The 24047-nt window shown below is 54.2% G+C and overlaps 3 protein-coding genes across 6 annotated transcripts in view; 1 reads left to right on the forward strand and 2 right to left on the reverse strand.

The window, feature by feature from the left end:
• Positions 1-1050, reverse strand: part of SEC31B (SEC31 homolog B, COPII component) — a 32530-nt gene extending 31480 nt beyond the window's left edge. Inside the window, exon 1 of one of the 3 annotated variants that reach the window (XM_089780007.1) lies at positions 921-1050. The gene's annotated coding sequence lies outside the window, so the exon portion shown is untranslated. Of the gene's footprint in view, positions 1-7; positions 347-920 lie in introns of those variants that run through there. The other 2 variants (XM_089780008.1, XM_075934588.2) reach the window with 2 other exon arrangements.
• A 3712-nt stretch (positions 1051-4762) lies between these two features.
• NDUFB8 (NADH:ubiquinone oxidoreductase subunit B8) lies at positions 4763-9380 on the reverse strand. The gene is made up of 5 exons (XM_075934585.2): positions 9223-9380; positions 8349-8475; positions 7447-7546; positions 5388-5543; positions 4763-4984 (listed from the first exon to the last, which is right to left on the reverse strand). Exons 1-5 carry the CDS (start codon positions 9311-9313, stop codon positions 4892-4894), a joined length of 567 nt encoding a protein of 188 aa, XP_075790700.2. The 5' UTR covers positions 9314-9380; the 3' UTR covers positions 4763-4891.
• Positions 9381-10355: 975 nt separating this feature from the next.
• Positions 10356-23577, forward strand: HIF1AN (hypoxia inducible factor 1 subunit alpha inhibitor). Of its 2 annotated transcripts, none has more exons than XM_014576273.4 (8): positions 10356-10440; positions 14749-14999; positions 17189-17337; positions 18395-18540; positions 19077-19183; positions 19624-19687; positions 20111-20221; positions 21406-23577. In XM_014576273.4, exons 1-8 carry the CDS (start codon positions 10423-10425, stop codon positions 21448-21450), a joined length of 891 nt encoding a protein of 296 aa, XP_014431759.1. In that variant the 5' UTR covers positions 10356-10422; the 3' UTR covers positions 21451-23577. The 2 variants fall into 2 exon arrangements, with proteins under 2 accessions (XP_014431759.1, XP_075790698.1); XM_075934583.2 differs by lacking the exon at positions 10356-10440 and adding an exon at positions 13459-13647.
• Positions 23578-24047: the final 470 nt, after the last annotated feature.

Below are 24047 nucleotides of genomic sequence, written 5' to 3' on the forward strand. Positions count from 1 at the left end.
CCCAAACCTCCGCTCTCTGCCTGGCACGAGCCACCTGGCTCCCGGAAACCTGGCTCAGAGAAAAGCGCCCAGCAACAGCGGCAGGTCAGGACACAGCCCAGAGCCCGAGTGCTGGTGCAGCGCCCCACGCGTCGGGGTCAGGGGTCCGCTCTCCTGGGCTTCGGCCTTTCATTCCGGGGGGCCATTTCTAGCGATTTCGACTTCTAGGGAGATGGCCAAACCCAGAGGTCTCTGCGCAAACCCAGCGCCGTGTCTGGGCGTGCACCGCGGGCGCTACTGGCGCTGGCCAGCGGAACCCTAAAACCGGGCATCCGGGGGGTGCTGCTGCCCCTCCCCCGCGCCCCCGCCTGCACCCCCGGGCCCCCTCCCGCGCCCCCACCTGCACCCCCGGGCCCCCCCCGCGCCTCCCCCCGCGCCCCCACCTGCACCCCCGGGCCCTCCCCCCGCCTGCACCCCCCGGGCCCTCCCCCCGCCTGCACCCCCCGGGCCCCCTCCCCCCGCGCCTCCCCCCGCGCCCCCACCTGCACCCCCGGGCCCTCCCCCCGCCTGCACCCCCCGGGCCCTCCCCCCGCGCCTCCCCCCGCGCCCCCACCTGCACCCCCGGGCCCTCCCCCCCGCGCCCCCGCCTGCACCCCCCGGCCCTCCCCCCGCCTGCACCCCCCGCGCCCCCACCTGCACCCCCGGGCCCCCCCCGCGCCCCCACCTGCACCCCCGGGCCTCCCCCCCCGGGCCCTCCCCCCGCGCCCCCACATGCACCCCCGCGCCCTCCCCCCGCCTGCACCCCCCGGGCCCTTCCCCCTCCTGCACGCCCCTCCCCCCGCACCGCCCGGCCCCGGACTCAGCCCCACACTCTGCAGCAGGGAGGGGCCCGAACTCCCAGCCGGGTGGGAGGCGGGGCTGGCACGCGGGGGGGCTCTTACCAGCTCCGGGACCGTCCCAAGCGCGACTCCGCGGCGCCCCCCCCCCGCGCTACGGCGGCCGCCAGCAGCCCCAAGAGCTCCGCCCGCGCAGCCTGTCAGCCCGAGGCCCCGCCCCCTGCCGCTAGCCCCGCCCCCATCTACCTCCACTGGGACACGAACCCATTCTAACCCCATCTGCACTATCCCCCCTCCTAGCCCCGCCCCCTGCCGCTAGCCCCGCCCCATCTACCTCCACTGGGACACCAACCCATTCTTACCCCATCTGCACTATCCCCCCCTCCTAGCCCCGCCCCCTGCCGCTAGCCCCGCCCCATCTACCTCCACTGGGACACGAACCCATTCTTACCCCATCTGCACTATCCCCCCTCCTAGCCCCGCCCCCTGCCGCTAGCCCCGCCCCATCTACCTCCACTGGGACACGAACCCATTCTTACCCCATCTGCACTATCCCCCCTCCTAGCCCCGCCCCCTGCCGCTAGCCCCGCCCCATCTACCTCCACTGGGACACGAACCCATTCTAACCCCATCTGCACTATCCCCCCTCCTAGCCCCGCCCCCTGCCGCTAGCCCCGCCCCATCTACCTCCACTGGGACACGAACCCATTCTTACCCCATCTGCACTATCCCCCCTCCTAGCCCCGCCCCCTGCCGCTAGCCCCGCCCCATCTACCTCCACTGGGACACGAACCCATTCTAACCCCATCTGCACTATCCCCCCTCCTAGCCCCGCCCCCTGCCGCTAGCCCCGCCCCATCTACCTCCACTGGGACACGAACCCATTCTTACCCCATCTGCACTATCCCCCCTCCTAGCCCCGCCCCCTGCCGCTAGCCCCGCCCCATCTACCTCCACTGGGACACGAACCCATTCTTACCCCATCTGCACTATCCCCCCTCCTAGCCCCGCCCCCTGCCGCTAGCCCCGTCCCATCTACCTCCACTGGGACACGAACCCATTCTAACCCCATCTGCACTATCCCCCCTCCTAGCCCCGCCCCCTGCCGCTAGCCCCGCCCCATCTACCTCCACTGGGACACGAACCCATTCTAACCCCATCTGCACTATCCCCCCTCCTAGCCCCGCCCCCTGCCGCTAGCCCCGCCCCATCTACCTCCACTGGGACATGAACCCATTCTTACCCCATCTGCACTATCCCCCCTCCTAGTCCCGCCCCCTGCCGCTAGCCCCGCCCCATCTACCTCCACTGGGACACGAACCCATTCTTACCCCATCTGCACTATCCCCCCTCCTAGCCCCGCCCCCTGCCGCTAGCCCCGCCCCCGTCTACCTCCACTGGGACACGAACCCATTCTAACCCCATCTGCACTATCCCCCCCTCCTAGCCCCGCCCCACGTCCAGGACCCTGCTGTACCCCAGCAGCTGGAGCATTCATTTACCGTGCAGGGGCCCGGACACGCCTTGCCCCAGATTGGCTATGCCTGTATGTCTCAGCCATTCCATGCACCCCCAACTGTCCTGTGTGCTTCCCCAGACTCCACTGGCCCATCCCCTCCATTGAGATGCTACCCTGTTCCACCCTCCCTGTTCCACCGCTGTTGGGCACTCACTACCACGGCAGATCAGTCACATCTAATCTTAACAGCCCAGAGGAGTCGATACCCCAGCACCATTTAGGCAAGTCAGGCTGGACCAAGGCTCTGGAGCCTAGTGACCTGACTTCGCTTTTTTCCCTGCATTGGAGCAAAGGGAGGCTGTCAGCGCCATCAGACAGGACACAAAGCAGGCAACTTCTGCCATTCTGTTCTGCCTTTATCACTGCCTGTAAGAATTGGTTGTGCTTTTACTTAATCTATGAAAATTAAGCATGTGATATTGCAGCTGCAGTCCAGAGTCATGTGAAACCTCAGGGCCCAAGTAGAAATGGCCCTTGAAAATAGAGAATGAGAAACTCTCCTGGGAAAAGTGGTTCTGGCCACGCAGTAATAGACAGTGCAGCATCAGAGCTTGTTCAGAATCGGTGAGGGGATAGAACACAATGCCTACAGCTTTGCAAGCTTTTGGCTGATGCGCAAAGTCCAGAGCACCTTCATGTACCTTCAGGATAAACCTTGGACCTGCAAGAATAAGGCTATTACCCCCACTTTCCTGGCTACTTCACTTTTAGTTCCTGTAGCTTTGTCTTCTTCGGTCATATTATTTGCCACTTTGCCTCTTAAAACGTTCTATTGCATCATTAGCAGAAGAGACGCCATGTTCCACCCAAGGGCGTGGCGGCATTTCAAGAGCAAGTGAAGCAACTTCTCTCTGGCTGTACCTCCTTCATGGCTTACAAATCCTACACGTGAGAATGTCCACAGTAGGCCACAGCTCTGAGCTCTCTCTTCAGATGGGAGCTATTCCGTGCCCCCTCATTTTTGGTGTCCTGCTCTGTATGATTCCCAATTGCAACGTATCTTTCTTGAGATGGGGCAATCAGAACCGTATGCAGGATTTAAGGTGTGGGCATACCATACACTGAAATAATGGTGCTGTATTTGGTCTCATTGTTCTCAACTATTTATGAGCATTTTTGACTGCTACTGCACGCTGAGCCGACATTTTCAGAGAACCGTCTCCAATATCTCTTTGAGTGGCAACAGTTCATTTTAACCCCATGTAGAGCTGAGATTGTTTTCCAGAGTGCATTACTTTGCAGTTATGTTCACCCTCATCCGCCATTTTGTTGTCCAGCCACCCAGTTTAGGGAGACCCCCCCCCCCATCGGCAGTTTGCTTTGGACTTAACCTAGCTTGAGTAATTTTATATTGCCTACAAACTTCGTCACCTCATTGTTTTACCCCTTTTCTAAATGATCTATGATTATGTGGATCAGCACTGATCCCTGAGGAGAATCCTGGTTGACTTTTCCACGGTGAAACCAGCCCATTTATTCCTATCCTTTCTTCCCTACTTTTTCAATCAGGGTGAGCTCGAGCCCACCACGCTGTGCTCCAGAGACTGATGCCTTCGCCCCGAGTTCACTAGAGAGCACTGGCAAGGCACGATTCCCCTTTACAAATGCTATGTTGACTTTTCTCACACTTGGTGCTCGTTGAGGTTTCTGATGGGTCTGTTCTTTACTAGTTTCAAACACATGCTGAACGCCTACTGCACCTTGGAGGGCTAGGAACTTTAGAAAAAGCTTATGTTTTACTTCCAGGTCAAAGGCAGCACACTGACATTAGGTAAGGAAAGTAGCACACAGTGCTACTACATACACTCCTTAAACCCTTCACAGCATTGGAGAAGAATTGTTGAACTCAGAATAACACAGCTAGAGGAAGTGGGGCACTCCTGAATTCAAGTGGCAGACTGGGAGAAGCTGCACTACAGTTCACAACCAGGTATAAGAAGATTAGAGGTAGGTTTTGCCCTGGGTGAGGGATAAACTATCTAACCTGAGGTATATTCCTTCAAAGGCTAGGTTCTTCTGTGATCCCAAGCCACAAGTACATAAGGCAACTCACACTTTTATTGTGGTTGTAACCTGGGGAAAGGCGGCAACCCAATGAGAAAGTACATTGAAATATATAGGTGGATCATGACAGAGCTGAATAACCCAAAGGAGTCGAGTCTATCCTTGAACACACAGCAGAATTCTATTTTACTTTCTTCTCCTTCCAGCAACTGCAAGGATGAGCTTGGTGGCTGGCACTGTGGCCCACACAAATCACAATCAGATTTACATAAGAATTCCAGTGCCCACAATACACAGATGCATAAATATCAACACCCTGGAACTTCTTCCTGAAGTGCCATCACGTACTCGAAGGAATTCTGCCCCTGCTCAGTAACTTCACCGCCCCCTTTATAGCCCCTCCAAAGAAAGGAAATTCACCACATGTGTTTTCACAATATATTTCATGAAGAGTAAATGCCTAAGAGAAGTGGCCAGTGCATCCTGCACGGAACACTGCGGAGGGCCCCCAAGAGAAGTGTCTCAGGAGAGGAGCTCTATTTCCACGTGCCTTTCAGATTTCATAGTTCTTCACCTCGGGGGGCTCTTTGCTGGGATCGCCCCCTCGCTCCAGGTAGAGGTTATTATAAGGGTACTGCTTCGGTCCCTGCAGAGGAACACAGCTGTGAGAGGCAGCAAACTCAGCACATTCAAACAAATACCTTGGAAAATCGGTGGGCAAACACTCCCCATTCAGATTGTTTCATGCCTTCAGTGTCCTGTGCAATCCTCACAGCACCACCACGAAGCAAACGTTCTCCCACTATTACAGAAGGGGGCACTGAGATATTGAGGCCAACAGCTCAAAAGGTATTTTAGCATCCAATTCGCATGGACTTCTACAGGAGCTTTGTGCGCAAGTACTGTGGAGGCCCTGGGCCTAAGTGACTTGCCCACAGTCACACCACTTGCGCAGTAGGGGATTCACATCTCAAGAGGTCATTGCTCTTGGCATGTGGCAGGGGCATGCAGCAACAGCCCTCTTCCCCAGCCCCCACGTCTTTACTCACCACAGGCATGTAAGACGGGTATATTTCTCCCATACCAAACATGAACAGCATGAAGCCAAGAAAGAGGAGGAAGTGATTGCGCATGGTGTGCCAGGAGATCATAGTGGGGGATGTGTCAACACGGGTCCGGAGATACATGTCATGATGCCAGTGCATCTAAATAACACAAGGAGAGGCTTGGCGAGATCATCCCAGAAGCGCTCTAGAATCCCCTGGCTCCTCGTCTACACAACGTAATGCAGTTTGCAGCCAGGCACCATGTTACCACAAGGAAAATTGTATCCCATTTCACACACGAGGATACAATCACAGAGAAGTTCAGTGACTGGTCCAAGGGTCATGGGGAGCTGGTGGGGTCAAGGACAGAACTCAGGAGCTTGCTAGTCAAACATTTTACTTCATATTTGTCTATTTTTTAAAAACACCAGGAAACCAACTTTGTCCACCCCCACGCATTTTAACTGCAGCTCAGACCCTCTTCTGTTCTCACGGTGCTTCACAGAAGGCACAGTAGGAATTGGTACAGTGGTTTGTGGGGAGATCCTGGCATCCCGGGAACCTGCTGATGCGTGGAGTTAGAACACCAAGTGATTCCCTGCTTCTTGGGAACAGGTCCCTTACCTGCACGCGTGTCTATTAAGCTCTTGGCACCGTTATTTGGCTTTAACAGATTAAGGATGGGATGGGAGTTATCCTGTGATCTCTACAGATTGAATACATCTGCTTGAACAGATGCATTTTGGTGTCTCGTTCACAAGGGACTCACCTCAGAAGCTACAAGTCAAGCATCCTAAGCATGAGCAGCTAAGAAGAATACATAACCAAAATGCAGGGGACTCGATGTTTCTGATCATACATGCTCTTTACTTTTCAGTTCCTTCCTGCCCATGGCGGCTGATGGTGTGCTGGACTGCATAGCTCTCTGTTCTAAAAGCAGGGGATCCAGACTCTCTCCATTACAAACAAATCCCTCTCTTATGAGCAAAGAGGGCAGTTTTGACCGTTTTCAACACTTCTCACTGAAAGTACTTGTGCTGCACTGTGACGAAGAGGCAGTACGTGCAACGGGAAATTACCACAACCGCACCTCACCTCAGGGATAACAAACATCAATACAAAGCTCCTCAGCTGTAGAGAGCGCCAAGCTACAACCTTTTCATGCACCATTGTTTTTACAAGCTTAAAAGCTAAGCTGACACTCCCAAGTCTTCCCATACAGCACCTATGCTCCTTGCCACAAGAGAGCCTACTGAGACAGATTAGGTCACTACTCAATATAAATTCAAGATGCAGCTTTCCTACAGGGCACAAACACTGAGTTGAGTTACTTTTGGTCATCCCTCCGCTGTAAGCAGTTTTTTCAGCCAGGCACCCTCCAATGCACACATAAAAGTTTGTTTTCCCTCTAGTTCTATTGCCAAGGGACAACTGTGTCACCAACCAAGGGAAATAATTATGGTTTGGTGTCAATCACCTACAGAAACCCCACATTCTTACCGGAAAGCGTTATTAGTCATTGGCACTCTGTAAATATCTTTTTTGACACTAAAAAAGCAGGTTTCAAGCAGTTTTAAGGGAAAAGGCCACTCAGCACCTATTCTATTGAAAAACAACCTCAGAATCGGAGCTAGCAGTGGCCACACTCCCTGGCTAAAAGGATGCGTGTGAATGTCTGTGATCAAGCAGAAAAGATGATGTAGACATCAGAGCAGACGCCATTAGGCTTTCTGATATATGTTCAAATCCCAGCATGGTTGACTCAGCCCTTCACCTTCCTATGGAAGATACTATAGAGTTCCTTGTGGTATGCGTGCATGAAGCTTTAAGATAGCAACAGCCCTATCTCATCTGCAGAGACACTGAAAATCTTTTGGCCTATTTTTGGAAGGAAGGAATGGGCAGAATAGGGATTTACCCTGATTTCCTTGCCCTAAGATTCCCTTTGCAAGGTGTGAGGGGGTAAAGCATGACATAAATATTATTCTAGTTGAACATTTAATGCTCAGTAGAAACAGCACTAAAATAGCAGGTTACATGCAAAAAGAGCCACAATCCCTACCGTCTCTCCCCAGTTTCGTCTTGCACCCGGGTAGTCCCACTGATACCAGGGGTCTTTCTCATGAGAAGATCGGTCAGGAAGTTTGGGATAATCACCATACCTATTGGAAAGATGCAAATACAATACAAAAATCAAACAAAATTATTTCTATCCATTGCGTGGTATGGTACAGATCATTAGGAAAATCTACTAAAATGGAATAGCAGAGCTACAGTAAGCTCTAGAATCGACAGTGTTTTGTAAATACACTTTAAAAGCCCCATGTGAACGTACATGGCAGTACTTGCCTTCATACTAGTGACCTTGCTTATGTTATTTGTTTCATCTTTACAGAGGTGAACTGCAAGTGCTTCTGGAACACGACTTGCTTCTCCTTGTGACTCTCTCAATCATTTCCTCCCCACATTTGAACTCCTCTGAAAGCTTTTAACTCAAAAGACATTTTGAATGTTGGATCACCGTTCACACCATATTCCTCGTATTTGTGTCCCTATTGTCATAAGGACTGAGCCCTTCACAAATGTTAGTTTAGCTACGCTGTGAGGAAGGGACATATTATCCCCACTTCACAGCCAGGGAACCAAGGCACGGAGAATGAGTTGCTCTAGGAGGTCACATAGTCCGTCATAAAACCAAGTACTGGAACCCAGATATTCAGAGCCCCTGTCCAGTCTCCCCCATAATGTGCTGCCCACTCAGCTCCAGTGACTTGTAGAGAACATTACCTTTCTGGAGTGTGGAGAGGTACATCAAAATTAAAATATGTTCAGCAGGACGCCTCAAACACTTCAGTGATGTTTTAAATATAATATTAAATTAAACAGATCCTCCCTGCAACCAGATACCAGCTGCTACCTGCTCTTGCCTTTCTTCAAGGGTCCAGTAGTCTTACTGTAGCTCACCCCATGCCATCATCGGGATATGGCTCATAGTCCTCCACTCTCATGTTGTATTTCTTAGCAGCAGCTGCCCGTTCCTCTGCGGTCTTGGGGTAAGGTCCAGGCATCAAGCTCTTGGGCAAGTCCGAAGCTGAAGGCAGAAAACACAAGTCATAGCACTTGGGGCATTTCCTCGTAACTGGAACGGGACAGACAGCAGCTGCGGACGATGGCTCAACCCAATGCATGCCAGACAGTGAAAGGAGAGCCTGTTTCACAGGATCAGCCCCACCCCCCCAGTTGGGGGCAGTTCACTTGCGCTGGGGCATCAGACACAAGAATCCAGGTCTGTGTGCGGGGGAAGGGAGGGGCAGAAAGGGACTCCTCTTCCTCACAGGATTCTGCCATTACTGAATCACTGAAGTGCCCCTCCCCCATAAGTCCCAACCCCCCCTCACCCCGCCAGCCAGAGCCTCCCGCCCCCCCGGGCGCCCAGACCCCTCCCCCATGGGTCCCCGCCCCCCCCCCCGGGCGCCCAGAGCCCCTCCCCCATGGGTCCCCGCCCCCCCCGGCGCCCAGAGCCCCTCCCCCATGGGTCCCCGCCCCCCCCCGGGCGCCCAGACCCCTCCCCCATGGGTCCCCGCCCCCCCCCGGGCGCCCAGGCCCCTCCCCCATGGGTCCCCGCCCCCCCCCCCCCCCGGCGCCCAGAGCCCCTCCCCCATGGGTCCCCGCCCCGCCCAGACCCCTCCCCCATGGGTCCCCGCCCCCCCCCGGCGCCCAGAGCCCCTCCCCCATGGGTCCCCGCCCCCCCCGGGCGCCCAGACCCCTCCCCCATGGGTCCCCGCCCCCCCGTTGCCCAGCCCAAGGACACGGGCCGACGCCGCCGCCCCTCGCCGACCTGCTCGCGCCCCGGGCGGGGCTGCCCGGCCCCCCGCCGCCCGGAGCAGGAGCCCCGCCCGCAGCCAGCCGGCCCCGCGCACCCCCGCCATCAGCGACCTCTGCGCGCACTGCGCATGCGCTACGGACGGCGGCCGGGCAGGACCAGGAGCGTTCAGGGGCGGAGCGGGACGAGTAGGAGGTGGCGGGGGCGGGGCTAGAAGGGTCTGGGGCGGGGGAACGGGGGGGTTGAGGGGTCTGGGGGGGGAACACAGGGGGGGTTGAGGGGTCTGGGGGGGGAACACGGGGGGGTTGAGGGTCTGGGGAGGTGGGGGAACGGGGGGGTTGAGGGGTCTGGGGGGGGAACACAGGGGGGGTTGAGGGGTCTGGGGGGGGGAACACAGGGGGGGTTGAGGGTCTGGGGAGGTGGGGGAACGGGGGGGTTGAGGGTCTGGGGAGGGGGAACGGGGGGGTTGAGGGTCTGGGGAGGTGGGGGAACGGGGGGGTTGAGGGTCTGGGGAGGGGGAACACGGGGGGGTTGAGGGTCTGGGGAGGTGGGGGAACAGGGGGGTTGAGGGTCTGGGGAGGTGGGGGAACACAGGGGTTGAGGGTCTGGGGAGGTGGGGGAACGGGGGTTGAGGGGTTGGGGGAACGGGGGGGGGTTGAGGGGTCCGGGGATGTGAGGGAACGGGGGGGTTGAGGGGTCCGGGGAGGTGGGGGAACATGGAGGTTGAGAGGTCTGGAGACAGAAGACGTTGGATAAAACATTCCTTCTGGTAGCGTTGTGATGTTTAATGTCTGCAGACTGTATTGGAATGGTGGGGCCTAGCGGGTCTGGAGGACAGGATGGGTAAGACCTCTGGGAGGTCAAAGGGCTCTGAGGGGATGGGTTAGGTCAGGGAGGTGAAGGTGGGATGGGGCAGGGAACTCAGGTGATTTGAGGGGAGCTCGAGATTTAGGTGAGGGGTTAAAGAGGTGGGGGGCGCTGAGAGGGGATTTAAGTGGTGTGGGTGAACTGATAGCTTTTGAGGGGCTATCAGAAATGGGTTGGGCAATACGTACTGTCTTTTTGTTTTAACTTGTTCATAGGCTTCTCCAAAACATTCCAAGTGGTCTGTATCAGTGTTTGCAATTTCTGCCAAGATTGTTTTTCTTTACTAGTGAATCTCACAAATGGATAGAAATGCCTTAGACCTAGGCTGCGCTACAAAGTTTTCCTGGAATGGCTCCTATTGGTTGGGTGAGTGAAAGAAGCTATTCCAGCAAGAGCACTTGTATGCCAGTGTAAGCACTGGAAATAGGGCTTTGCTACATAGAAATATTGCACACAAAAATCACACATGTAACTGCCATTGGAATGCTGGCAGAGTGACTAGCATAAACCTGGTCTTAGCTTCTCATTTGACAAGTATAGCAAAGGGAAAGAAATTAGGTGTCAACCCTTTTGTTTCTGAGGGGAAACCTGCCCATTCTGTCACTCAGCGATGCAACATTCACACTCTTGCAACTTGAGAGAATTTCATTTTCATCAAAAACCTCCTCTCAGGAAACAAAACCTCACATCTAAAAAGATTATTGAATCAACCACTGTTATTATAAATATTGACTTAAAAGCTAATACATGGAAAGGGCATGGATGTGATATTTCACTCTGGATGTCATCATCTGAAATGTGTTAATGAGAATGTATTACAGATATTATCTTTCAAATACACGGCAGCATCTTATGGAAAACTAGGATCAATACTAAATAAGATCAATTCTGCAGCTGGGTCTATTATGCAAATTGCCTTTTCTGTATCCGTATCAATATTATTTAAGTTCACACAGGAATCTAATTGTCTTATCTTAGTACAGCCAGGAACATATGAACAGCTAAAACTGTATGTTAATTTACTGACGTTATTTTTCAAATGTAGGCCATATATTATTGTAGATAAGATCAATATTAACATTAAGGGATTCTACAGTTTACATTAACGAAGTAAACTCTGTGGTAGTTGAACTCATTTTCCTTCAGTTATTCACATCAGCCATAACGGTAATGTCTCTATAACGATCTACATTATAAACCTTTGCAGATCAAAGCTGATCACAGATAATTTGTCATTAAACTCATTTGTTCTAATAACAACATTAATTATAAACCTACTAATTTAATGAAGACAGTGATAAACTGTACAGATGCATCTGAAATATAATGCAAGTGTGTGGAGGGGTGGGAGTGGGGGGTTTGAAGCTTGAGCCCATGTATGGGTTTTCAAAATGTCTTGTTAATTAGATGTTGGTAACTGAGCTCTGCAGCGCCTTTGTTTATAGTTAACAAACAAGCATGCAGTGAAGCTACTAAGTCACTTTGGCACCGGTCCAGAAAGGTATTTAGGCTGCTAGGTTCCATTTATCTCAATGGAAGTTAGGAATCAAAATACCTCAAATCTGGACCTAATTATTTAGTACAATTAATAATTTAGGGCCCAATCCTGCACTACTGAAGTCTTGCCATTGACTTTAATGTGAGCCGGATCAAACCCTATGTCTCAGTTCTGAAAACATTAAGGCCCAGATCCTCAGAGGTAACTAGATGCCTTACTCCTACTGAAGTCCTTGGGCACTAGGCGCCTAAAGACCTTTGAGGATTGGGCTGTCAGGGTGCGTCTCGCTATAAGGTAGTCAATTTGCATAGCTCAAATTGTGTATCTTACTTCATCATTTGGCGCTGTCTACACAAGGCCACATTTCGAAACAAAGTGCCATTCTGAAACGCCCCTTACTCCTCGTAGGATGAGGGTTGCAGGGACGTCGTAATCGTGAGCCTGAAATAGCAGGCTTGCCGTGACGATGCGGGAGAGCTACTTCAGGACACTAGTGTAGACGTACCTAAGTGTATGCTTTCTGTGGCCAATAGGACTCGTGTGTGGTGCAGCCTCGCTTCCTTGTGTGTGGCCCCCAATCAAAACCCCAGATCCTGGAAGATGTTCAGGAGGTTGGAGCATGTTTCAACCCTGGTGTGCTCTCCACTCCACACCACACCACATTATAATCAAGGCTCCTGTCCTGATCTTCAAAGCCTTCTGCAGAAATGGCTCATGCTTCCAAGGGCCCCCGTCCTGCAAACACTCACATACACGCTGTACGTTAAGTATATGAGAGCAGTCCCATTGACTGAAGGACTAGGGCAGACTAGCAACCCCTGCACAAACGTTCTGGATTTAAGGTAAAGTGGTCTCTTCAGTGAAGTTACACTTCACTGCGTTAGGTTTAATACCTTTGGGGTCCATTGTATTACAATTGTAACTGTGGATGAAAAATTCCTCCAGGAGTAAGGGGGTGCTAATAGTCTCCAGTTATCCTCTTTTGAAGCTGGAGAGATGTGCATAAACTAGTTCAAACTGGAGTCTCCAGGAGCCAGCAGACAAAGGTTATTTAGTTGTATAGATTGGTTTAAAATAAGTTCAGGACCTTCTTCCAGAGCCAACACATGGATGGGAATCCTGGTCCGCACAGGGCCCCAATCCTGAGAGAAAGGTTGGAAGGACGAGCCCTATTGAGGCTTCTTTAGACCCGTTTGCTTGTTCTAAGCTAAAGCTATGATGGACTTGAAGCCATAAGGAAAAACTCTGGAATGGGATGCCCAGGGTATGAATACACTGTGGCGCTATTTCAGGATACTTCCCGTATCCCTGACTAGCTATTCTGCATCTTTGAAACGAGCCCGTTATTTTGAAATATATCTATATATGCTGGGGCAGGGGTTGGACAGTGAGCTTGAGGGCTGGGTGAGGGTGTGAAGACTGTCTGGAAGTGTGGGCTGTAGGGTGGGGCTAGGGAGGACGGTGTGGGATGCAGGCTGCCCCGGGGAGAGAGGGGCTTCCCCCGCCTCGCCGCTAGGGGGCGCCGCACCCATCCCGCAGGGCGCTTCCCCCGCCCCGCCGCTAGGGGGCGTCGCACCCATCCCGCAAGGCGCTTCCCCCGCCCCGCCGCTAGGGGGCGCCGCACCCATCCCGCAGGGCGCTTCCCCCGCCTCGCCGCTAGGGGGCGCCGCACCCATCCCGCAGGGCGCTTCCCCCGCCTCGCCGCTAGGGGGCGCCGCACCCATCCCGCAGGGCGCTTCCCCCGCCTCGCCGCTAGGGGGCGCCGCACCCATCCCGCAGGGCGCTTCCCCCGCCCCGCCGCTAGGGGGCGCTGCACCGTCTCGTTCCTTCCTCGGACCCGCGCGCCGCTTCTCTCCCTGGCTTCCCGCCCCTTCCGGCGTCGCTGCGGCGCGCGCATTTCCGGTTCCGGGCTCCGTTCCGGGCAGGCTGCGATGGCGGCGGCCTCCTCCTCGTCCGCGGAGGCGGCGGGGCCGGGCTGGAGCGAGGCGCAGTTCCGCCGGTACCCCTTCCGCACGCGGCCCGTGCCGCGCCTCAGCCACAGCGACCCGCGCGCCGAGCAGCTCATCGACAGCGAGGTGCTGGGGGGCGGGGCGCGGGAGGGGGGCTGGGGGGCGGGGGCGGGAGGGGGCTGGGGGGCGGGGCGCTGGAGGGGGGTGCCGGGGTCGCAGCTTGCACCGTGGGGTCGCTGAGCCCCTGAGCAGCAGCCGGGGTCTCCCTGGCTGCGATGCGGCGCCGGGCGAGGCGGCTGTGCCAGACGCTGCGCTTACACAGCTGTCGGGCTGGGACACGCCCAGCTGAGTTTCGGGGATGTTTCTCCCAGAGCTCATGAATCAACAGCAGACTGCTCCAGCCAGTTCCCCAGCCCAGCCTCAGAACTGCCCCGTCTTGCCCTGAGAGCAACCCAGCCGTGTAACCTCTGCTGTCTCTGCTGTGCTTCAGCCTGGTTTTTCTGTTGGAGGAGGCTGAGGGGGAGACTGGATCCTTTCTGATCCCAGCTCTGCTCCTTGGCTTACCAAAGGGGACCCGAAGGGTCAATGTCCAAGCACATAGGTACTGTTGCCTATGGGCTTGGACTGAGCACTCTGTTTCCGCATAACTCCCAGACTCATCAATCCAGGAATCAAACCCAAGACCGCTACGAGGGGTGGGAGGATTCGTGTTCTGTCTCATACGCTGTGTATTACGAGGGTGTCTGTCTTCTAGCACTAGTTAAATAAAATAAAATTAATGGAGATTGCCTATCTCCTAGAACTGGAAGGGACCTTGAAAGGTCATCGAGTCCAGTCCCCTGCCTTCACAGCAGGACCAAGTACCATCCCTGACAAGTTGCTGTTAGAACGACCGTGTGGTATAACCAATAAAGTGATTTCTGTATCCTTCCCCGAGATTCTACTGCAGCTGGTTTATAGAGTTGATTAGTGGCATCTAGCACTCCTTTGTGAGCCTGTCACAGAAAATAGCCACTAGTTGCTATTTTTTCTTGTATTTTTGGAGTTGGTTTATTTGGGACTTTCTTCATCCTCCTTCCCAGATGCTGTTGCCTGATTTCCCTCCCTCCCCCCACTTCTCTCTTGCTGCTGCTTCAGATGGGAAACTGTCTGGGTGGGATAAAGAGTTACTTATCTCCCAGTTTCTCCAGAAAGCCTTGAACCAATGTGCTTTCTTTTGCTATCTAGGAGCCAGTGGTCCTGACAGATACAAACTTGGTGTATCCTGCCCTGAAGTGGGACTTGGACTACCTCCAAGAGAACATTGGCAGTGGGGACTTCTCAGTGTATAGTGCCAGCACATACAAGTTCTTGTACTATGATGAGAAGAAAATGACCAATTTCAAGAACTTCAAGCCCAAGTCAAACAGGCAGGAGATGAAGTTTAGTGAGTTTGTGGAGAGACTCCAGGAAATACAGCAGAAAGGCAGCGGTGAGAGGTAGGTGACTCTTGGAAAGCGCGCCAGTTGTAGAGGTTTAATTGGGTAATAGATTGAGGTTTGGGGACTGAAAATGATTTGAGACAGCACTTGCACCTGCTTTTTTTTTATCCTCACTTCACAGTCTCCTCCTTGGATACAGTGTTTTGAGTGTTCTCAAGTGCCTGGGATTGGTTATCCATTCAGTTGCTGTTTGAAAGATGTCTGTCTATATTTATCACAGAATTGTTCCGATTTTCCCTGTGTGAACATTCACGTTCTTTGGCGGGAATGCAGTGCTGGCGAAAGATGCTGTGCTTGAAAGCACTGAAGGCTATGGGCCGTGACCCTTAGAAAAGTCAGACACTGGCAGTCCAGGTGTTCCCATGCTGCCTTACGCTGTATGCCAGCTCTGACTCGGGCAGATGGGAATGCTGCTCCATCTCTATTGTCCGTTGTATGGCTGCTCTCCTGAGCCTGCTAGCAACCTCATCAATTAGCGGCAGTTGTGCAGGCAATATTTGTGGATGCTTCTCCATTAGCAGCTACTCTCAACAGGCCGCCGAGCAGTTGCTGGCTGTTAACTATTTCTGGATGCTATTACCCTTTGCTGAATTTGAACCAACACTGTGTCTCCCAGCGGCACTGTGGCGCCTTTCAGTTCCTCCTCGGGTTCTGGCACACTGTCTGTCACAGAACTCAAGTAGCGCTGCTGGTGACTATGGGTACCGAGCGTCTCATGCACGTGCTGCTGAGATTGCAGTGACTGAGGTCTCCTGTGACTGAAGGCACCTTGGTGCCTGACCAGCTGAGAGGTTGATACACTGTATTGCCTGGCAGGCATTCTGCCCACGGTTAATCAGAGAGGTCCCTGTGGCGGTTAATGACATAAAGGAAGTGGAAAAGTTAATTTGGGGATATTAACGTTGCTTGACAGCCCTGTGGCTTGTTTTGGTGATGGATTGGGCTTTAAGCTTCTCGTCTGCTGCACATGCCGGTTGGTGTTTCTCTAGCCGTTCCTCTGAGACCTCATTTTGGATTGTTCCGAAGTTCCACTCGGCCCGAGATCTTTACTCAACAGAGTACTCTTTGATTTGAATTAGATGCGCTTTCCTCCTGGGGTGGGAAATTCTGCAAGTGAAGTTTGACCCTGGGCGTTCTGGAATTTTTTCTCTCCACAGATACCTACATTTCTTGTTGTGTTCCTTGCCACTGTGGCTGGTGGCAGAGTAGAGTTTCTAAAAGAACTGGGTTTCCCTCTTCTGCACACAGAGCCGACATGTAATTCTCCAGGCAGTTCCTGATGGGGGGTATGTTTAGACTACAGGTTTTTTTTTAAAAAAAAGTGGCCCTTTTTTTTGAAAAAACTTCCTCTCCATCTAGACTACTGCCGCATTCTTTTGAAAGTAAATTGAAAGAACACGGCAGTTTTTTCAGCCGCGGAAAACCTCATTTTACGAGAAATAATGCCTTTTCCCGAAAGTGCTATGTAATGCAAACTGTGCTTTTTCGACAAAGAGCATCCAGACTGCCTGGGCGCTCTTTCAAAAAAGCGGCTCACCTTTTCAAAAGTACTGGCTGTAGTCTAGATGCTCTCTTTCGAAAGAGGCTTGTAGTCTAGACATACCCTGGGATATGTAATTCTCCAGGCAGTTCCTGAGGTTAACTTGTGATATTGGTCTCCTCTTTGCACGCTCTACATACCTGGAATCGCCTGTCTCTGTTACTATGGAAGGTGTCTGTACCTGGGGAGGCAAGGAAAGACACCTCTCTAAGGCTACATCTACACTACGGGTCTTCAAATATGCTAACGAGTCCCTCATTAGCATGAGTTGCAATCTCATTTTCATATTTTCTGCTGCTCTGTTTTTGCACACAAACAAGCAGTGTGACGGCTTCTTTTTGCACAAAACCCCCTTTTTCTGCAAGATCCTTATGCCCCAAAAAAGGAGGTCTAGCAATCTTGCGGGAAAAGGGGATTTTGCACAAAAAGAAAATGTCCACACTGCTTGTTTTTGCGCAAAAACCCCAGCACAAAAACTGATCTGCAGAAAATATGCAAATGAGATTGCAACTCATGCAAATTAGTCCCTCATTAGCATATTTTTGCCGAGAAGACTCGTAGTGTAGACATAGCCTAAGAGTAGATGGGAAGATGCCTGTATATCCATATGGATGCTTCACACTCATTTTTCTCCTGGGAAATGCAGGTTGTATTTGCAGCAGACACTGAATGACACAGTCGGAAGAAAGATTGTGGTGGATTTCCTGGGCTTTAACTGGAACTGGATCAACAAGCAGCAGGGGAAGCGTGGCTGGGGGCAACTGACTTCAAACTTGCTGCTTATTGGCATGGAAGGTAAGTGGCCAGTGTTGATGCTGAAGGGCAGGAGGGTGACTTGGACTATTTTGGTGTTTTTCAACTCTGGGGGATCATTTCCAGCTGAACTTACCACTTGTCTGCGGGGTATCTGAAGCAGCAGAGCGTGCTTGACTGGGCACTCAGTGTACACGCCATTTTTAATGTGTTGCCTAGAGAAAGGGTTAGGAGAGGGTCTTTTCAGAGGGGCATATTTTGGCCAGATGAATTCCAGTGCATCAGGACAGTCGGGGGCAGCAAAGGATCAGGTTGGGCCGGTTTGCCATTTTGAAATAGGCCAGGTTTCTGGAGCCTGCCGCCTTGAGGTTCAAAACTTACAGTTTCAGTTAATTTCCTTTGTGTCTGGCCATTGCATTCACTCAGACACATTTCCTTTACATTTGCAAGGTAAGCCAGGGCAGTGATCTCTGAATGTTCGGACGCAGTAGCTCAGAGTGGGGTCCAGGGCTTGTTAACTCTCAAACCTAACCAGAGCCTCAGTCCTGCTAACCGTGTCGCTGCTGGTCGAAGTCTGAGCAAAAGCAGATGGACAGTCCTGTTAGAGTCCTACTGTCCATTGACATCTCCTGGGAGTGGAGCGAGATCTGTGAGCAAAGCCTGCAACCAGCCCTCTTTTCCCGAAGTCAGTCCCCTTGAGGCCCTGTTCCGAGAGGGTCGTGCCGGCTCATCTTCCTCCCTTCACACTCAAGTTTCTTCAGATGCTGGATTTGCTCAAAGCAGGTTCTTCCCTGTTCTTGTACTCAGACAGCTGAGCAGGCTTTCTTAACCTGTTCCATAAACGTTGCCCTCCACCTGCACGCTGAGACCGAGCTGAGCAGTGGGTGCTGGGAGCCACGGAGTTAAATGGGCGCTGCTCTGCGAGGTTCCCTAGCAGCTGCTGGCCCTGCTGTGGTGCTTGGCGTGGAACGTGCTGCAGCGAGTTCTGTAGGCGTGTGCAGCAGTTTGGTGGTGTTGCCCTGGGGAGGCTTGTAACCTGTTCCTTTGCCCCCGCCGTTAAGCACATGTCAGAGTCTGTCAGTCTCCTTTGTGCCACTAGGGAACGTGACACCAGCCCACTACGACGAGCAGCAGAACTTCTTCGCTCAGATTAAGGGCCACAAGCGGTGTATCCTGTTCCCTCCAGATCAGTTTGAATGCCTCTACCCGTACCCCGTGCACCATCCGTGCGACAGGCAGAGCCAGGTGAGAATCAGATCTCTAGCAAACTGGGCCAGTTTCCTGCTGACTCAGGAAAGCACATGCCTACAAAGCATGAACACCGAGGGGGCTGTCCTCGCCAGTGCAGTGCACCAGGGTGCATCACGCGGGCGGGCACCTTCGGTATCGCTGTGCGGGGCTGGAGAATGGGACTGTGTGGTGCATCAGAGCGCGCGTTTGTCAGCCGCCGGGCAGAACTCCTCCAGGACAGTCCCACCCAGTGTTCTGACTCTGTTTGACCAAAGCAGGCAACTTTCTCTTGGAGTCAGAAGTGTTCCCTGCTGAGGGCAAGTAGCAGGGACGTTGCTTCCTCCCCCCGCGCAACAATTAACAAGGCCCATGTGCTGAGAGATAGCTGCACCTAGCAGCTGCCCTGGCTGTGCTGCTGGAGTTGGCAGTGGGCATGGCGTGAGAGGCTACGGGGGGGAATGGGGCACTGTCTAGGACTGGAGCTGAGGGAGGACTTGCTGTGGGTGAGAGTGCACACCTGAATTGCCTGCTGGTCTCTCTCGGTCTGCTAGGTGGACTTTGACAACCCTGACTATGAGAAGTTTCCCCGTTTCCAGACCGTGGTAGGCTATGAGGCCGTGGTGGGCCCGGGTGATGTGCTCTACATCCCTATGTACTGGTAAGGAGGATCCGATGAGCAGGGAGAATGGGGTAGGAGCATGCCGTCGGGCGCACTGAGCAGGGCAGAAAGGGTGGGCTTTCAGTTCAAGCATTACTCTGGGATTCAGCAGAGCTCTGCTCCTCTCCTCCCCAAGCTACAGATTTGTAGTGAGATCTTGGGCGAGTCCTAAGCACACTGTGCCTCAGTTCCCCTCTGTGAAATGGGAGGAGTCAGAGCTGCTGCCTCTGAATGCTGAGGAGAACTCTGTTGCTGTGCGTGAGGCATTTGCACGCTGCCGTGCACTGTGCTGTGGACACACGCGTTGAAATAACTGAGCCGAGTTGTGCGAGGGCTGGTGCTGGTGATTGTGACGTGCCACGGTACCCTCTCACGCTCTGGCCTGCATTTGGGTCTGGGTGGCTCATTTGTTCCATAGCAACTCTCCCATTTCCGCGCAGGTGGCATCACATTGAGTCTCTGCTGAATGGGGGAACCACCATCACTGTGAACTTCTGGTACAAGGTGAGCACATGCCCACCCGCGCTCCTGGGCAGCCCCTTAGTCACAGAATTCCCCGTGTCTCTGTGGTGCCCCGGCACGAAGACAGGAGGCCAGACTTGGCCAAACCAGGGCCTGAACTTTCCTGCATGAATTGTGGAAAGAGAGACCGGGGGGACCTCAACGGATTCTCTAGCCCACCCCTGTGCTGAGGCAGGATTGTGGGTGTTTAGACTGGGCCATCCTTGACATGTAGTCTTCTAACCTGTTCTTAGTCTGGTGTGTAAGGACTTGTTGCTCGCAAAAGGCCTGTCCCTTCCCCTGGCTGCATGGGGGATAGGAGTTGAGTAGCCAGGGTGCTTTGGGGTGAGGGGCATTGTCTGCTGAGAGGGGGGGAGGGCCAAGGCTTTGAGGAAGCACACGATGAGGTGTTCCCTCTATTTGCAGGGTGCGCCCACCCCAAAGAGAATTGAGTACCCATTAAAGGCTCATCAGAAAGTGGCAATAATGAGGAACATTGAGAAGATGCTGGGAGAGGCCCTGGGAGATCCGCAAGAGGTAAAGTAAAAGCTAGAGTTCTTGCTGCCACCTTTGAAATGCCCAGGTGTGACCTGGGGAGTGTGGGTCCCAGCAGGCCCTGGGACGTTACTGGGGACGGGCGACAGCATGAGTGGCAGTTCTTCATCCTTTGCCCTCCGAAAAGGCAGAGCCCCTCAAGTGACTGTGTTTGGGCTGATGAGAGGACACGGGCATGGTGCGAACCTGGGAACCAGGCTCTGCTGTCCCTCGCTGGCGGCGTTGGGAGGGGCACACTGGCAGAAAAGCCAGCTGGCCAGGGCACTAGTGACAGCACTCAGTGTGACGTCTCAGGAGCAGTCGGGGATAAACGAGCGCCAGAGTCCGTTTTTCAGCGGGGTGCACCATTTTTTTTTCTTGCTCTACCAGCCCGAGAGAGACTTGACCTCAGAGCTGAGTTATTTTGAATCCCATGTTGCTTTTTCCCCCTGCTGGAGTTCAGACAGGAATTATTCCAGCTGGCCTCTCGTGACCCGGTGGATTCAGTGAGGAATCAAACCTGGTTTTGAAGGGCTGTCTGGAGGTTGAAATGCTGGGTGCTGAATACAAATGTTTTTGTGGCCAGTAGCCATGGCCACTGGTTAGTGCAAGGACCCTTCAGTCCCTGTGGAATGGGCCAGAGTTGCGTGCTATCTGGGTGGGCCCGAGAGAATCGCCTTCCTCAGCCATGCTGGGAGGTTCCCTCTCGGGGAGCGTTGAGGAATGGGAGCAGCCGTGCCTGCAGCCCAGCCCTTAGGACTGAGGGGAGTGTTGTCCCCTGAGCCTGAGTGCCTTCCTGGGGCTGCTCCTTCCCAAGCAGCTGCCTGCAGTGTGGTAGAGGATCAGAACCGGGGGGAGCAGGACTGTTGCGGGTGGGCTTGTGTGTAGGAAAGTCGGCAGGAGCCTGTGGCGAGCTCTTGTGGAGGATGCCAGGGAATCGTTAATAACGATAAACGATCAAGACTGGTTTGACATCTCCTCCTAAAGAGGGACCGGTGATCTGCTGACAGCGGGCCTGGTTCGCTACTAATGCGGCAGAATAGTCAGCGCCACTTCTGCCCCGTCTGTGGCCTGGCCCGCCCAGCTTTGCGCGTGGGGGTTGACGAGAGCATCCTGAGGCTGCAGGCTGTGCAGTCCTTGTTGCCGGGCACTTGCCTTGGCTAACAATCTGTTTTTGCCTTGAACAGGTGGGTCCCCTGTTGAACATGATGATTAAGGGTCGGTATGACTAGTCCCTGGCCACCTGGGTGACCAATGGTGGAGCTGCTTCATTCGCGAGTAATGGAAGATACTGAGCGCTAGTATTGCACGCAGCACTTAAGACTCATGGGCTGCTGGCCCATCCCTGGCCCACTTCACAACAAAGAAGGGGACTACTGGAACTGCAAACCCATTAGCCCACCTCCTTCCCTCTTCCTCACTGTCCTGCAACTGAATCTCCTAAGACAGATCCTTCCCGTAGTGAGCAGGAATCCAGCTTCCACGATGTGTGTTTCCCCTGGCTGCCGGGAGGAGCGGGCGCCTGGCACTCGATGGCTTTCCTCTTCAGGTGGGAAGGGAGCCGGGAGTAGCTTGGTTTCCTCAGGCCCGCTGGCTGGGTTTCTGTGAGGGTGCCGGCATGAGATGGGACAGTCGGTCTGGATAGGAAGAAGCCTTAGGTTCCATGACCTGTTGGGTTCGAGGGCTTGGCCTTGCTGGGTCCTGGCGCTGTCAGACAGCGAGCATGAGCATGTGGTGACTTGTTTGAGGAGATGCTGCACAGAAGGCTTGGAACCCAGCCTGTGGTGGTGCGCGGGGTGTTGGGAGCTTGGTACCCTAGCAAGCTGTTCAAGTTGACCCTCTCCAGTGCGTGTGCACATAACGCCACCCTTTGAGTCCTGCGTCCGTCAGACGGCTCGCAGGGAGCCGCCTCTCTTGTTCACAGCAGCGCTCTCTGCAGAGTGACAGTCTCCTGCCTCCCAAAAGTGTTTCGGACGCGGTGAGGGAGACAGAAGCGAGGGCACTCACCAGCTCTGTCACGAGGAAGCCGTCAGTATTGCTCTCATGGGGCTTGAAGCTGATGAACGCCCAGTTACTCTCACACACAGCTTCCCTCTTCTCCGGCAGGGGGTGCCGGCTTCCTGGCCCTTTGCTGATGAACTCTGCGTGTTCTGTGGTGTGGCCCCCTTCCTTGCCGTCACGTGGGGGGGAGTTCCTGTCTCGTGTGTCCATTTGTTTGAATCCTTAGTGTGCTGCTTGGCACGGCAGCTCTCAGAATGAGAAGACGGCATAGGAGCAGCAGAGCTTCCTGGTAGCGTCCTGGCAATCCCTCTGAAAGCCGACTTGCCTTCCTAGTCCTTTCCCTGCAGAGCCTTCCAAACTCCCATGGTGCCTGGCCTGGGCTTGCACTGCGCTGCTGTTTGGGAGAAACTTGGGGACTGCCCATGGTTCTAGCTGATCATGGAGGTGAGAGCAGCTGGCTTGGATCCCATCCAGTCACCTCTCTGGCAGGAAGGGTGTTCCTGTTCCTGGTTCCGAGTGTTTTGCCTCCGCTAGTGTTGAGGGGGTGACTGACGTTTGGGTTTCTGTGAAGTGTGTAGCCCAGGGAGGAGATGTTGCTTGGGAATCAGCATTCTCTCCATGGCTTGCAGTCCCGTTTCGTGGACCGTTCGCTGTGCCCTCTTATGCTGGAGCAGAAGAAAGACTTGAGCAAAGCCGCATTGCTGGGCAGCATGTGGCCGGAGCGTCGGTGTCACTGTGTGTGGTGCTCATATCAAGAGAGGTGCCACGGGGCAAGCAGGAGTCCTGTTACCAAACCCCCCGTGTCCCTGACTTCGCAGTCGGTAACCAGGCTCGAAGAGGGACCAGGAGGTAAACGTCCTCTCCGGAGCACTGTCAGTCAGAGGGACGGGACGCTCTTCTGCCTCGGGCTGGCAGCGATGCCTTGCCAGAGTCGCTGGGTGTGCAGTCCTGCCCAAGTGGGCTGGAATCGCCTGCGGGCCACTCGGGAGCCCAGCGGTCCTGGCCTGTGTTCCGAACAGCCTGTTGGGCGGCTCCGGAAGCCCAGATCCCGGGGCTCACGAAGGGAGAGGAGGAAAAATCTCGGGATCCGTTTTTCTTTGTTTGCCAAAGGTTTAACTGTCAAGTGCCGGAGCTGCTTTCGCGGCACTTGGCTGGCCTGAAAGCTCAGTTTACAATGCACTGATGGACGTTTCTCTCTCCCCACCCTGCGTTGTCAGTGCCCCTGCCATGGTCTCCGGAAGCTCTGTGTGTGTGTGTGTGTGTGTGTGTGTGTGTGTGTGCGCGCGTGTGCGTGTGTGCGAAAAACACATGGTACCTTCTGAAATGTAGTTCTTAAATACAACCAATGTTGAACAACAGCCGCGTGTGGCTTTGATTGTGTCGAGAGCTGCTCCCTAAGGAGACTGTCCCCCGGCAGGCATCAGGACGAACACGGAGCTGCCCCCGGCCAGTTGCCGATGGAGCTTAGAATTCTTTCCCTTTCCGCTGGTTGGACTCAGCGCAGGTGCTGGAGTGGCAGCCCTCGGCTCTCACGCTTCACCCCTAAGGCAGGTATAGCGGGTAATAGCAGTGCGAGCGCCTCCGCAAGCAGCCATCACCTCCTCCGGCGGGACCGTGCCTCTACCGGTGAGAAGGGTAGTCCCAAGTCAGTCTGCCGCCGCCGCGAGCACTGCTGAGTGTGCATGCCCTTTGACTTACGGCCTGTCCTCTGTAACTAGTGAGAGCTGTGCAGAGAGCGCCCAGTGGCTGTCAGGTCGTCGTGCCTCAGCCAGCGCCCACATGCGCAGCGTGGCCATGAAACGTGGCCAGTCCCTTTACCGGGCCCGAG

This window comes from Pelodiscus sinensis, chromosome 8 (assembly GCF_052426305.1).
Source record: "Pelodiscus sinensis isolate ZL-2025 chromosome 8, ASM5242630v1, whole genome shotgun sequence".
NCBI classification, from domain to species: domain Eukaryota; kingdom Metazoa; phylum Chordata; order Testudines; family Trionychidae; genus Pelodiscus; species Pelodiscus sinensis.